Source organism: Struthio camelus, chromosome 2, assembly GCF_040807025.1.
Source record: "Struthio camelus isolate bStrCam1 chromosome 2, bStrCam1.hap1, whole genome shotgun sequence".
Classification (NCBI taxonomy): domain Eukaryota; kingdom Metazoa; phylum Chordata; class Aves; order Struthioniformes; family Struthionidae; genus Struthio; species Struthio camelus.
Genome location: NC_090943.1, coordinates 109,945,294 through 109,961,796, shown reverse-complemented (window position 1 = coordinate 109,961,796; position 16,503 = coordinate 109,945,294). Strand labels below are relative to the sequence as shown.

General features: G+C 33.7%; 1 protein-coding gene across 6 annotated transcripts in view; it reads right to left on the bottom strand.

Moving 5' to 3' along the window:
* The window catches only part of RTTN (rotatin), an 87,674-nt gene that overhangs the window by 25,026 nt on the left and 46,145 nt on the right, over positions 1-16,503 (bottom strand). For 5 of the 6 annotated variants that reach the window (XM_068932073.1, XM_068932079.1, XM_068932074.1 and 2 more), the window contains 5 exons: positions 14,140-14,247; positions 13,318-13,476; positions 13,107-13,178; positions 8,700-8,892; positions 5,456-5,538 (listed from right to left, as the gene is read on the bottom strand). In XM_068932073.1, the coding sequence (XP_068788174.1) occupies positions 5,456-5,538; positions 8,700-8,892; positions 13,107-13,178; positions 13,318-13,476; positions 14,140-14,247 (615 nt within the window). The remainder of the gene's footprint in view (positions 1-5,455; positions 5,539-8,699; positions 8,893-13,106; positions 13,179-13,317; positions 13,477-14,139; positions 14,248-16,503) is intronic. The other variant, XM_068932075.1, reaches the window with a different exon arrangement.

Below are 16,503 nucleotides of genomic sequence, written 5' to 3'. Positions count from 1 at the left end.
CCACTATTGTCTGTCCTATAGTCTTGACTCTTTCTCTGCAAGCGTGCTCAGTTGGCCCTCAAAAAAGACTGAGGGCCACTGTAGCACAGAAGTCAAGCTACAGTAAGATTTGGGGTGCATATCTCATTCCCAGGACCACACAATAACTAGGACACGTTCGGGTATGCTATATTCTTCCTGTAAGGAAAAAGTACTAAATTGCATCAAGCCAATTGAAAGTCAGATTCTTTTTACATATACAACTAAAAAGCATATCTGCAAATTCAAATAAAAAGTTTTGTGCTTGCTGATTTAAATCATTATTTAAATCAATAATTTGTATTAGAGTAAATCAATTCATCATGACACTTAGCAAACTCTGCATTTATTCAGCACTGTACTTCAATTCCAAGCACCTTAATATAAAAAATATTTTTTAAAATATATGTGTGTATGTGTACACACATATATAAAATATAAAATATAATATATTTATATATAAGCACAAACCTCAAATATTGCTTCCAACAGTCCATATAGTTCTTCTGCAATAGCTAAAGCTCTGAAATACATTATTGCTATACGGGGACTCATCTTAAAGATATTATTTGAATGCATACAAGCTTTCACATGTTAATAAATCAACACATCACCTACACTACACAACATTCTTCTTTCTGCATCCTGTCAAACTGCCTGAACCTTATGGTCAAAGATATAAAAATAAGGTCTTATCTAAGTAGGGGGGGGAAAAAAATCAATAACAGCTTTATCTGTTTGGAAAAATATACCTTATTAGCTCCCTGCACTGATGGAACAGTTATTGGTAATTGCTTCACAGTGGAATATGGGGTTAAAACCAGACATTTTCTACTATCTTAAAGGAAAACATACAATAACACAATGAAGTCATTTCCACAGTGTTCTGCCTCCAGGAAAGAAAAAATATTACCGCTTTTATAAATCACCTTTGATAAGGATGAACTGGGGTCTGGGACATCATATCCAGCAGAGCATATTTACTACTATTATTTATTTACTATTGCCACCATATTCTTTCTGGGAAAAAGGAAGCATTCTGGTGCTTAACAGCGAAACAACAGCATTTTGGAAGGGGATTTACTAGGGAGAAAGAAGTAGGGGAATAGGACTGCAGATTAGAAGAACTAATACAAAAGAACACAAAAATTGTCATAAGGGAAACACAAGACAAAGGTGATGGTTTTGCCATTTATCTGCTAGATATGAATAAAAGGTCTTTTCTTAACCTCTAGTATAAAAATCCCTCTGGCATTGCTTTAATAGGCTTGCAGTGATTAATTCTATTCCGTGCTCTTTTCAAAGGTTTAAATCACTTTAGTGTAGAGCACTCTGGTAACCATGGATCCAGCAAATAAAGCATACATTATAAAATAGCAAGAAGATGTCATAGGAAAGAACTGCCATGACTTAAAGCTATCTGGGAAACGTCTGTAGATCCTTTAACTTGCACCATTCTTAACCAAATTTTTTAAACAATTGCACATTCTGCTAATCAGTCCTGGGCATCAAACACACCTAGTATATTTATACAACGTGAAACAAGCTGGTATCTCCATGCTGACTGGTGCCTTAAAGCATACATATTAAAAATAAAACAAAGATTTTGGTCAAAATAAAGGCAAGAATTTGTCTTCTGTCATGATAAATTAATGTTTAAACTATTAGTTCTATAAAAGACAAACATTTTCACAGAAGTGAACTCTTTGTAATATTCACACTACAGTTTACAGAAAAATAAAGATGATTGTGACAAAAATCTGCACTCTACTGAGATCCTAAAGACATTAAATACAGTGCAGATCAGCTAACAGAGTACAGGCAATTCAGCTCTACTACTGCCTTTTATGTGACCTTGAGTCATTGATTTCATCCCCACATTGCAATTCTTCACTCTATAAAATCAGGAGAGTTGTACTTACTGCTTCTGCAAGACTTCTAACAGGCTTTATAGACTAGAGTAAATAAGAATCACTTCTGTTATTACTGTACTTGCTTTTTAATTTTCTCACTTTTAATTTTTGCAAATTTAGGGGAAAAAGATGAAGCCAAAATGTTAAATACTATCTTCATTTACGTTTATATGAATCCTGTGTAAAGTCAGCCTTTGGATAGCTCAAATTAACTATTAACTATATGAAAACTGAAAAAGGAGAAAACTAACAGTGTCTTCTTCTTTTTGTCAGAATTGTTTTCATCCATCCAAAAAAAAGGTAGCAGATCTTTTCTTTGTTCTTAGAATTCAGTAAATAGACATAGCTTTTGCTTCAGGATGTGACTTACTGAAGCAAAAAGCAGTTTCAGCTTCCTAGATTGGCATTCATGCAAAGAATGGATAAGAACAGATTTAGAAGAACTGATTTTTTTTTTTAGTATTATTATTTAAAAGTTACTAAAATATAAGAGAAGAGCTTCTGACAAAAACAATTTTACTTGGTTTAATAGCTGCTAACTCTCAGTTATGTGGGGCTGTTGCCATCAAGTCTACTAGACACAAATGTGTCAACCTTTTTCCTTTCAGTAAGACATGTAGGCTCCCTTTCATCTCTGATAGGGAAAGCATGCCATCTAGTGGGCTTGAAATAATTATATCCTCCCAGTCTCAAAAACAGACCAAGTTCAGAGACAAACATCTATAAATGCATAATGACTTCATAAATGTTTTTCTCCTCCTTATACATCAAAATGGAAAGCTTTGAGCCAGACTGTAGGAAGATAAAATGCCTCAGTTCCCTTCCTCTCTTTTCTCTCACAATTACTACTAGCATTGTAACATAAGACCACAGCATCTCTCCTTCCAATGTGGAAACTTACCACCCGTCACGTCAACACTAATATTATTTTAAAAGTAAGTAACCTAGTCAATCAAAACTAGAGTTTACAGCTGCTAAAAATGTCCATAATGCTAATGAATGTGAAGGACAAATGGAAATTAAATTATGTTTTATAAATGTTAGCTTTTTTATTTTAAAAACATAATCAAATAATTGTTTTGTAAAATCTTCATACTCACTAGTAAAAGGAAGATAAAAAAAATCCTTGTATATAACTCTCTTACATCAGCTGTAAGAGCATAATCCTCCCAAATACATATAAAAAGTCTGACAATATCTGGAAGATTGATATAAATGAGTACATCATTATAAATGAGTACATCATTGTATTGCACTGAGCTTTCAGACATAAAAAATTCAAGGTTTTCCATTTGATAAATGGAACGAGAGACTTAAGCCTTTATGTTAAATAATGATGCTATTTTAAAGTGTCTTCATTTATACATGTAATCTGATCTAGTAGATTTCAAAGTGGACTTTTCTTCTTTTGTTAAAGTTACGGCAGGTGAATCAGTTTTATGTAACACTTCAACTCTTCATCATAACTTAAGCTCAGCTTTAAGTAGGTCAGATATTCAACTGACAGATATTCGACAAGAATTGCTGAAATTTAAATTTAGCTGTAAATTTAACTTTCCCTCAAATAACATGAATAGAAGAAGCTGAAACTTGTTCCGCTTTTATTCTTGCAAGAATAAAAGTTAATTCAGTTAGGAGCAGTTTGGAAAAAATTGCTTTTATACAACTTGACATTCCTACATATTTTCTTAAAGAACAATTTTTATAACTTTTTTTTAAGAAGTACTCAAGTTAGCCCTTGTTTCCTGATTTATAAACAGATATATTAGATTCAAATATTCAGCTTTGAATATTATCATTCAAAATATCTCGAAGTTTTGTTGTTTTTTAATAAATGAAAATCAAATTCATTAATAAAATTGCTAAAAAGGATAGGGAGAAAACCTCCAATTTTTAAACTAAATTCTATATTATTCAGAATTTTCCAGGTAACAGTAACAACACTTGATAGCAGCTTACTGATAATAACGAGTCAAAGCAATATGGAAAGATGACAACTGTGAAATATTTTGAGATATAAATTTTCAATACTGGCTATATTTTCATTTTTAACACCTTGCACAGCAAAAATGCCTGTTGCATTTGATAAGTCTTTACCATATCAGCACACCTATTCAACTGAAGAGAAACTTCTGACTGATTATGTCAAATTAAAGTAAAGGTGTTGCCCAAAAATTCTATAACTGGTAAACTCTCTATAAGATATCAAAGTTACAGTCCCCTTGGTATACTGATTCTTCTCTCTCTCTCACACACACACACACACACAAACACACACACCCACACACCCACACACACACACCCACACACACCCACAAAACATCCAAACAAACAAAAATGTTGACATACTCCTATACCAAATTCTCTTTTTCTTGGCCCAAAATAACCACGAACCAATACTGAAAAACAGAAGCAATATAGGTGTTCTAAGTGTTGAGTTTCAGCATTAACATGTATTAGATTAGATCTGTGTAATATGAAATAACAAGTACCTGAACAGGACTGATAATCCTTTTCATGGAAATATTTTATTTCATACAAGGAGATACAGGACAATAAGCCTATAGGTAATGCTGTTATTATTATATTAGCAAATATTTATCTTTTTTTTCATAAAAATATCTTTAAATAAATTACACTTCGCATTATTTGTGATTTAATGGCTCTCATATATTAGAGTGTTATTGATGAATCAAAAATTAAAAATATATCTATAAAGGTATAAAAAATGGATTGCTGTGCAATATGTCAGAGTTTTCTTGGAGTTCTGTTACAGTCTTTGAGAACAGATGATTTTTATCAGGTAGCTAATGAATGTTAGAAAAGCTTTCCCTATAGCCTGATCCAGCATTGCAAACCTATGTGGGAACCTGAAGAAAGCATTTCAATTTCTCTTCCTTTGCATTTGCCATCTTGAAAGATAGCATGTGTTTACACTCTCTCATTATAGCAATCATCCCACCCAGAAACAATTTTTTCAAGCAGGCACTTCCTTTCATATATTTTTCACAGCTATCTTGGGTCTTGCAAACACTTGTGGCATTTTTATATGTTATAAAAGCATTTTCAGAATTCAGAATTTATTGTAACATAGAATAAAATTTTAACCTAATGTACTGTTGTGGTTTTTATTGATCCAGTTCTGTAGCTGTATATGTAAATATGGGAATTACTCTGAAAGGACAGTTAGGATAAAAGCAACAGAAACGACAACTATAGATGATCTGGCTGCATTCTGTCAATAAAGCCAATTTCGAGAAATTTTAGAGAATGTGTCTTGCTGAGAGAAGCTACAAAATCCATTCATTGCCATATGCCTTTAACTAGACAAATAAAGCCATTTTATTTGTATTTGCTCAGGTAAATAACCGTAATAATTTTTGTTAGTGTACTAAAGTTAATTTAGAGTAAGTTTCAATTTAGCTTCAGCTTTTTCTTTTAGCATTTATAATAGTGCTAGTTTTCTTCAAATCATTTCATGAACAACAGTATATTTAAAATAAATAGGTTACTTTGGAAGTTACCATAGTATCAGATGTTGACAGAGAATGTGAAGACTGGCTCTGAGTGGACGGAACCTTCCAAAGATTAAGAGAATCATCAAAATCTGTAAGAAAATCAAAAAAGGATTAAAAAAAAAATCAGAATCAAACAGAAAAGGTTTTCTTTTTCATTACCACAAGACCAGCAGAGTACTTTAGCAAGCTTTCCAAATCATTGTTTCAGTGAAACAAGAGTCGATGATCAGTTTTCCTTCTGAAGATCTCAAAATATTTAATAGGTTTTCACATGTTGCACTTATGAGTTATTATCCAGAAAATCCTTCAAACAAGCAAAAAGGGAAGTATGCTATACTCAGTTACTATATAAGCCTAGAAAAAAATACGTTCAGCTCAAACTGCAGTTGCAGAGGCTTTAATCATTTGAAATAGTCATATTTTAGTCATATTTACAAAATAATAAGTTAATATTGAAGAAATTGGGTCTCATAGCACAAATACGTAATGAACAGATGTTCCCATCTTCAAAAAAGCTTTCAATTCATATTTTAGGAGAAGGTAGTTTAAAGAGAACCGATATATTGATAAGCATATTGAAGGTAGAATTACTTTGTAAATCTGATTCAGTATACAAAGTGTCAAAATATTGTGTAGTGGAAACCTATCAATAGTAGGTTTTGTTTGGAAGCTTTTACACATAGGGGGTGGAGAGAAAAATCAAACAATGTAGCACTAGATTATACAGTTTTCAAATTCAAAAATCACAGAAATAAAAGTCCTACAGATATCTGAGCTAATCACTAAAATTTTAGCTATTTAATTTTATTTTCAATATACATTTATAAAATTGGGTAAGGGTTTTTTTTTTTTTTGAATTGCTGAATGAATTGCTGAAAAATGTGAGGAAAATATATCAAAAAAACTTACAAAAACATTTTCAGAAAGAAAAGCCAAGGAAGATCCTCTTTTAAGAGATGGCAAAGGATCTACTGAAAAGCAGATCTTTGTAGATTAAAAACATGTTTCTAAAAGTATGAAAGAAGGACTAATAAGCCCTTCAAGCGCTGTGGTCTTAAAGATGGAGCACAAGCTGCCCTGCCCTCCTTTTTCTTTTTTTTAAATAAAACAACTACGTTTGTTGTTCTTGAGGAGAAATCTCATAGAAGACTCTCCTCTCTTATTTCAAAGCTGTCAGAATAACATATTTCTGGCTTTGTCCTTGAAATGACCTCAAATAACTCCAGTATCCACTAAAAAGTCCTACTGTCTTGGAGGATGAGTTGCTTTGAGATATGATATTGCATCAATTAATTAACCAAACTACCAAGAAGAAATTGAGGATTTTTATGTCTGGAATTTTTTATATTGCTGAGGAATTTCTCTCATAACCCAGCAAGTTAACCCAGAATATATACATTCTAAACCCTTTTCGTGGGACTGTTGTTAATATATTACACTAGTTTTGCAAACACTCTCTACAGCTATAAAATAGATGAAAGGGTTGAATGCTATGCTAGAAATATTCCCTTTTTAACCAGCATTAATCATTTATTATATTATATAATTTCATATTCTCCAAAGATAAGGTCTTCTGATAGACTCATGTTTCTCAAGATTCCTATAACCTGCAGCTAAGAAGCTTGTCTTATGAATGCAGCTATAAGTCACCAGTTCTCAACCTCCCTCCATCCCCACCAAGGAAACAGTGGCGTTCAGTCATATAGCGCAGAAAAACACGTACATTTGCGTGGATGCAAGCGTACACACAGACAAAGACACACTTCTGGTGCTTCTCTGTTAGCAACAGCACAAAGAGTACTTTGAGTACCAGCCCCCTCATGCCCTGATGAATATGAGCATGGTCATCCTGTGACTCCTTGTGCCCACTTGTCTTAGCTCTCCTGTTCTCTTGAGTGGATACAGGTCACTCATCTGAGCTTTTGCCACAACCAGTCCAGCGAAAGTTCAATTTAACAGAAAAAATATAAAATAATTTACGAAAAACTCTTACACTTAATCAAAAGCAATATAAAGAAATGGTACAGTTAAGTTTGCAGATCTCAGTTGAGATAGGCATCAAAAAACAAGAAAAAACAAAATACTCTGTAGCTTTACCCTTCTGTAAAATCGAGTTAGACCCTTTATTTTTAAAATAACTCCACGGCTACTACAAAACCTGTATATCCTCTGGTACTACATACTCTTGCAGTGCAGAATAGGATACTGTTTCTTAACTGACTATCAGAATTTCTGATACCAGTGCATTTAGCCTCAATGCAGCAACTGAGACAGCTGAGGGTTTGCAGTCAAGAACTCTGTGATGTAGTAAATATCAAACATGTGGGCTTAGTAGGGAAAATAGCATTCCTCTTCTGTATGTTTCTGTAACTTTTATTAGTTGAACAGAAACAGGCCCACAAATCTGCAGCTTTAGGAGTTGAAAATATAGGATCCTAAATACAAAAAAAAGAAAAGAGAATAAAGCATGAACTTACGTACTATTTCCTCCCTTGAAAAGTTTTTACTAATTGATTTCTCTCAAGAATTTCCTAACTTTGCAAACTTGAGATCGAAATACATATTTGGACAAGAATGTGTTCCTACAGTTCATCACAGTAAGACTTGAGAATGCTACTCAGAAAATTAGTAATCAATGTAAAAAATATATAAATCAATTTAAGAAAATCTAATATCTGGAATATTCCAAGGACATACAGGTTAAAAAAAATGTAACCAATCTAAATACTTAATTTGATCAGTCTAAGAATTGAATTATGTCTTCATGTCTCAGAACGCAGCTGATTTAACCACCTCAGAGGCCCTTCCCAATTATTTACCTTTAAGTTGAAAAAAAAAGGAAAAACACAAAAAAACCCACACAAAAGTAGCAGCCATACAGATTTAAAAAGTCCATATATTTCTTTTCCCTATTCCCTTTTACTATACTCGTCTATCATGAAGTTACTGCTGTAAAAAGTATTTTTTCCCCAATATTTTGCAAGAAAATGGATTGTAGAACCAATCTTTTCCATTTATAACTTTTTTGAAGATGTAAATAAGAGTTCAGCACTACATCTGAGATATGTTGAACTAGTGAACTATCAACTCTTAGATCTTAAGGGCAACCTTTTAATAACATATCCAAATTCATGCTTTAGTTATTCAATCTAAACTCCTATTTTTATTAAGAATTACTTGAGGTAAATTAATCAAAACTGGAAATTATTTAATTAGATTAAGAATACAAAGTTACATTAGCGTCACTTACCAGTTACACCACTTTTTTCTGTGATCAAGTTGTCTCCTTTGGAGAAATTCAGATCAAACATATAACGTCCTAGATAACAGTGCTTCACCATCTGATTCAAATGTTCATAGAAGTGGCAGTGATGCAAAAGGGCCTGAAGTGCAGGTTTTCCCATCTCAGAAAGACCAGACTCTTCATCATGTACACAGGGTCCCTGAAGACATGAAGTTCACAAAGATTTGTTTAAAGGAATCTTTGACATAAAATAAGCCATCAGAAAAAAAAAAATCTAAGCCTAATATTGGGTATATTTGTGAATAAATATCACCCATTTTGCAGACTGTAAACTAACAGATTCCAGAGGTCAAATCCAGATTTTATGAAGATTGATCTAAATCATAATGTAAAATTATACACACACAAAAATGTAATGATTTAGCCAAACACAGGTAGCTCTTTAGTTTCTGAGAAATTTGTAACAGCTAAGTAGAAGGCCAAGGAAACCTATCATTGAGGGGAAGGAGGGGGCAGACCATATCTTTATCAATAGATTTTACAATAACGATTTCCCATGTAATTCTGCTTACAGGTATCAACTAAAGCATAAGTTTTCTTTAGAAAAGGGCACACTCATAGTAAGATAAAAGTAAACATCCTGAAAAGGTCTGCCTGTTGGAGAATAAACTGCCCTGATAGTACAGCTATCTATTCCAATATACTATAACAAAAGACTTATTCAGGAAACAAAACATAAAAAGAAAGAAATTCTCTTTGAAGAATGTTTTTCATTCACTTGTTTTTAAATACTGGCTTCAGGGAAAATATTCTAAAGAGCTGGATTTACCCTAAAAGAAAAAGCTTTGTAGTATATTTCAAATCAACAGCTTGATTTGCCTGCTTTTGTTACAGTATTTCTCTAGTGCTTTCTACAGTAATAGAAGAAAGCAAAAAGTCTTTGCTCAGCGAAGATATAACCTGTTTTAGAAGGACCATAATAATAAAAGTGTTAATTGGCAAAAGAACCCAGACTGAGAAAAATTCAAAACAATTACATTCTGCAATGAAGTTTTTTAGTAGGCATCTGGCAGTACTTTAAAAGAAACTATTTAGGGTTCCAGGAAAGAAAATTTACCAATGCTATTTAGAAACTTTCTTTGGCCGTCAGGAGATAGTAGAGTTAAATCAGTTGCAAGTAAGTCATTTGAAAAACACCATTTGTCCTCAACAGGCTAGATCTGATCCAATCACACCATTTACACTGAATACAAGCTTACTTTGCAAGAAAAAAACAATGGATAAAGTGGAAGGGGTGAAACTACTTTGTGTTATAAGATAACTTATGGCTAGAGTTTTGGATGGCTACTGCCTGCTCTTTTTGGTTGCTGTAACGTATAAACAGACTACTTTAATTATTTGCCTTTTACATCAATTAATGAGGAACCAGATGTAACATAAATGGTTTGATGTAAACTGTTTACGATGAATTATAAAACTGTAATCATGCACAGTCAGCAATATACTTGGATGGTATCCACTATGACAAATGAGTACTTCAGAAATTTTGTATACATGAAGTATGACTAAATTTGATCAAAGTTTTACTATCCAGAACTGTCTTTGCCAGTTTAAAATACTATGCTAGCACTTTATGGCATGAGGGCTGCACTAGAAGAGTCATTCATCAGCCATATTCACAATATGCTCTGACTTCAGCAACCTTCAGATAACGCAATATGTTGTAGTCACAACACTGTACACAGGTTGATTTTACTTGTGCCACTTTTCAAACTCGCATAGCAAAATGAATTATTACAAAGCAAATCTACTGCATAATAGCAACACAACATACATTCACATAAAAAAAGAAAGCTCTATAATCTCTAGGAACAGCATTTTCTTTTCCAACCCCATTTGCCTAAGGCATAAAACAATAACGCCCTACTTTGGCTATGAAACATTATTCCTGCTATTCACCAAATCTTCTTACTAGCTTTTCTTTGAACTTTGCTTGCATTAACTGTCCTACAGACAAACTATCTTATTCTGTGCAAGGGAAAAAATAACTCTCTGAAGTAGTCTTACAATTTTAATTGTTGTTTGTATTTTCAGTTTTCATTCACATTACCATGAAGTGTTGTTCGATATCTTTCAGCATGAACACTTATTAACTGACAAGCATTTTCCATTAAATCGCACCTTTTGATAAGAATCATACTGACTCAAAGCACTGGAATAGCACTGGAATTCATTTGGAATTCTGCAACTGGATTCAATTTTGTCACCTCATCATAGTCCTTGAAATGTTTAAAAAGGATTAAGAAGCAGCTTTTCATATAGTTTAGAGCCACAAGTTACAAAATCTGCCCCTCTGCTATTACAAATTTGAAGAACTATGATTTATATTGATAAAATATAAGTATCCAATGCAAAGACGGAAACTAGCGCCAGATTTGAGACGCTATCTGAATGGCTTCCTTTACTGTGAGATATAAAGGAAAGATAAGACATATTGTAAAATGCAGCTCTGGAAGAAATAGCACATTTGATTTTGGGTGCAGCTGAACCGTAGGAGTAATATCTTCCTTCCAGTACTAATTTGATCATTTGTGAAGAGGAACAAATAAAACAGGGAGCGTAACTTTCTCTAGAAGGAACCTGCATGGGTACCACTGCTCTAAATGGAGGTAAGACCTCACAGAGTGAGAAAATATGGCCAGGCAGAATGGGTATCACAGCAAGAGGAGGTGAAAAATGAGGAACTCGCATTCAAAGACCTTTAGGTGAAATGAATCAAGGTTGTTGAAGGTTAAGATGAGATGACTGGCTCCAGATGAGAACTGGAAAGCTGGTACAAGTATACTGGAGAAGTAAAAATATATGCAATGAATTAATTAGCTGCCACTGTAGTTGGCAGTCCATCTGACTGAAGGAGAGCATATTATTAATAAGTCACAAGAAAAAGGCAACTAAAAGATAACTAAACTTCAGTATCTGCAAGTCCAGAACTGGGGCTATACAATACATGCTGGAATAGGATAATTTAGATGTTATCACAGAGATTAAGAACAAATTGCATTTCAGTTTGATCCTCAGCTGTTTTAAATTCAGCTGTAGCACCACTGCATTTATTAGTGATTTACAGATACTCTCCAATTCTGGTATCAAATCCAAAAAGCCAGGAATCTTGGTAAATATACTCATCCTTGAATACCTCACTGATTTAGCTCATTAGTAAATGCACTAATAAAATAATGTATTTTACTATAGAAATAGGAAGTTTCACAATAGGTAGTGCAGGGTCCTGCACCTCGGGAGGAATAACCCCAGGCACCAGGACAGGCTGGGGGCCTACCAGTTGGAAAGCAGCTCTGCAGAGAAGGATCTGGGAGTGCTGGTGGACAGCAAGTTGACCATGAGCCAGCAACGTGTCCTTGTGGCAAGGAAAGCCAACAACAATCTGGGTTGCGTGAGGAAGAGTACTGCCAGTAGGTCAAGGGAGGTGATCCTTCCCTTCTACTCAGCACTGGTGAGGACACATCTGGAGTGCTGCATCCAGCTCTGGGCTCCATCAGACAAGAGAGACATGGAACTGCTGCAGCGAGTTCAGTGAAGGGTCACAAAGATAATTAAGGGACCAGAGCACCTCTCATGAGGAGAGGCTAATGGAGCTGGGCCTGTTCAGTCTCCAGCAGAGAAGTTTTGGTGGGAGGATCTTATCTATGTGTATAAATACTTGATAGGAACAAACAAAGTTGACGGAGCCAGTCTCTTCTCAGTGGTGCCCCATGACAGGACAGGAGGCAATGGACAGAAATTAAAACAAAGAAAATTCCACCTAAGCATAAGAAGAAACTTTTTTTGTGTGAGAGCAGTCGAACTTTGGAAAAGATTGCCAAGAGAGGTTGTAAAGTCTCCATCCTTACAGATATTCCACACCTGACCGGACACAAGAGCAATCTGCTCTTGTTGACCCTGCTTTGAGCAGGTGGTTGGACTAGACACTCTCCTTTCCACCCCTAACCATTCTGTGATTCTATGACACAATTTTCATGACACCTCCAATGCTCAGATTCACACTTAAAATCTTCAGGTACATACAGAATAAAAATAGTATTTTTTAGACAACATTCAAAATTACATATAGGTAACAAATGTCTTTGCCTCTCCTGAAAAGGCTTGTTTCTAGTTACTCATAGATTCTTTCAAAATGTTTTACCATGTGCATAGCATTTCTCCTTCCTCATACCATTCAAATCATGTTGCTTTCCAAGTCCTGGGCAAAATAAATGATCAGTTTGTATCCTAAAACATTACTGATACTATGCAGGTAAGCAAGTTTGCATTTTACAGACACGCTGCCATAATTTTTTATATCAAACATTGTTTCTCTATGACACTATGACCTTTTTATCAAATGGAGTCACTCACTTGCCAAGTACAATCTTTCACATCTTCAGTAGGAATTGGGATCACAAGGAGATTCTGTAGAATAAAAGCAGCCTGGAAGAAATGAAAACATTAGTATTCCCGTTGCTACATCACAACTTGATAAAACATCAAATCTACATATTATCTCATTGCTTTAGACATATGCTGAAAATCCACAACCTAAGATGGCAGAAGGACGTGAGAAACATACCTCCCTGCGCACCATGCTACATTCAGATTGGTCCAGAAGGATGTTTATCACTGTTCCCCACAGCCCTCCTGAAATGTTCTGGCAGCTTTCTGCTAAAGCAATACATCCTACTTCAAGAGATGTAAGAGCTGATCCTATTCCAAGCGAGGTAAATCTGACCTAGTATAAATAGGCAAAATACAAAGCCACATTTCTTATAGTAATAAGCAACACTCTAATTAATTATCAATACTATTAAAGAGTTAGATCAACTGAATCTATAGCTCTGGAGGAATCTTTTTAAGAGTAACAACTTTTTTCGTAGGTTCTCTCTTGTCATATCCCCACAATCACAAAAATGTGTAAGCAATAATGAGAGAATTAATAAAAAAATCACTTTGAATATTTACAATTTTAAGATAATCTTCAATATTCTTTACATTTTACCACTTAAAACTAGTTGTTTAACATACTTTCATAAAATCAAACAGATTTACATAAAATATATTTGCTCTAAATTTGCAGTTCATGTGTAGTACAAGTGTGTAGTTCAATGTTTCTGCTTTGCACCTAACTAAGGCAGTTTTCATCAACCCTGCTTTATGAATCGTTATCGTGCGTGACTAATAAGAGGAAAGATGATCAGAGATGCAGGGAAGCATTTTGCAGATGTTTATATGGAAACATTCCCCCACAATTGTTATTGTTATTGAGGATACAGTCAGTAATGTTTTAAAGAAATCAAAACAGCAGCTTTAATATTAAACAAACTAATGAAACAAAAATATTGCAAATATTTAAATGCCAGAAATGATATATTAACTTAACATTGTATTAACTAACCTCAGGGTCTCTATCGACCCATAAAGGAACCAGCCATGCCAAACCTAGCTGGGAAGGAGCTTGCTCTTCACTGTTATCATAAGGCAAGGACCAAAGAGACACCCAGTCCTGATGACAGAAAATAAAGTAAGAAATTATTTTATAAACCTTTCAATTTCATGCCGGCCTATCAACAGCCTGAGCTATCAATTACATACTAAAAGACTTTAAATTCACGTAGCACTGACATTACAGGAAAAAGATGTTGATTCTCCTTCTGTAATGATATGCTTAACTCATTGTCTTCACCTACCAAATAAAATTAAGTGTGTCTGCCTCTTCATAAGATTAAGATAGTAGTGCTAAAGAGATATTTAATATTTCACTTGAGTATTAGGATAATGATTTTTATTCAAAAACTGTTCCTTACATTCACTTTCACTCATTATTAACATCACCTTTCTCTTTTTTTTAAACATATACATAAAAATATCAAATGAGACCAACATGCATTTGTTTCTTTGATCATAATTCCTTTTCTTCATGTACCTGTCACCTGATTTAAATGAAGTCACACACAGTACCATGTACCACTTAGTTGAACATTCCAGGAAATCACGCTTGACCTTGCAAATTCATTTCCTCAGCTTATGTCAAAGAAACATACTGGCAAAGTGCTTTGCATAACCATGGCACTGCACAAACAATGTATTAAGTTCATAATGAATTACAATATCTAAAATTTTAGGTATGTGTTTTCTGACCATCTTGGTTCCACAGATTTTAACACAGTAGATGACTCAAATTTCACTTAGAGCACAGTATCTTGCATGGATCTTCTCAATACAAACAGCATTAACAACAATAAGCATTGACTTTTATAATTTGATTTTTCTTTCATTAAAATAAAAAATGAAATATAAAATATAGGTTGGTGAACAAGACCATTAAAACGAAAAAAAAAAAAAAAAGATTGCTATAACTCCAGTACACCCCAAATATACGTTTTATTTCTTATGTTCTTCTTATTATGAACATCTGTTAATCACCTCAGTACATCACTCTGTGCTAATGTCTGACCTAACAAGGCAATTCTTTTAATACGGAAAAATCAGAATGGTTCATAATAATGCTGATGAGCAAAGAAAAAAAAAGTTGTTTTTAACTAGCTTTTATTTCAAGTCATTAAACTGTGCTTTTCAAGTTGGTATTATTCATGACAAACTTTTTTTTTTTTAAATATGGTTATCTAGAGTACCTTTTGTCTTCTACTGCTTGCACAGAGGAATAAGGCTCATTTTTTATTCCTCTCTGCATAAGATTTGACACTAAATCATATAATTGTAAATAATGGTCAGGATTTAAAAATTATGAACATAAATGATTAGAGTAGCCTAGATAGTAACACTGTTGTGATTATGATTCATAGCCACAAACAAAATACCACTGAATGTTATACAACTGTTCATATTATTCTGTAAGACTGATTTAAAAAACAGTTCAGGTTTATTCTTCCTTCTATGCATTTATAATCTAATTCTCCAGAAGTTGCAATCTTCCTACAGTGTACTTAATTCTTTGTAACCGGTGTTTTGACAAACTTTGTCAACACTTGATAGCTTGAAGGAGCACATGAATACAGATGTGGAATTTGGGGAAGCAAGTATATTGCTGTTTCTAATTACAAGGAAGTGTACTTGATCATGTTGAAAGTTTTTCACTTCTGGCCACCACAGATATTAACTAGAGTGGATTTTAACTTTTAACTTATATGGCATATACTCAACTGCTGGATTTGCTTTAGCTGCCTCAGGATGAAGGCAAATTTTTCTAAACTCTCAAAAATTGGCTTTCAAAATATGCTTATACAGTCATTAAGCACAGATATAGAGTTTGATTATAAATAATTATAGCTTCTTTTATAAGTGAAAAATAATCAGATTCTTCCAAGTATGTATACACATATGCATGTACATAAGTCAAAAAGCCTGCTGTCTATATAAGGCTTAAGAAATAAGGTTGTCATAAAACCTTGAAGCTATTAATTATATATAAAATCTTGATTTCTCATTCTTTATACAAAATCATACTTTGTTCTGAAAAAAAGGTCCTTCCACAGATTTATTTGGAGAATGATGCTACTCAATTTCAGCAAGGTTAGAACTGAACCTTCAGCTATCTCGTACTAAATACCGTATCCTATTCATTTATCTAACATTATATGCTAAATGAAAGTACCAGATATATTTTTTTTCACTCTCTATTCTCACATCAGACGTTTTCCACTGACCACATACAAAAACTAGATTATCATTTAACTTTAGCAGTAAAAATATATCCATGCACAACCCTCACAATTGACAAGTTAAGGACAATTATAGTATA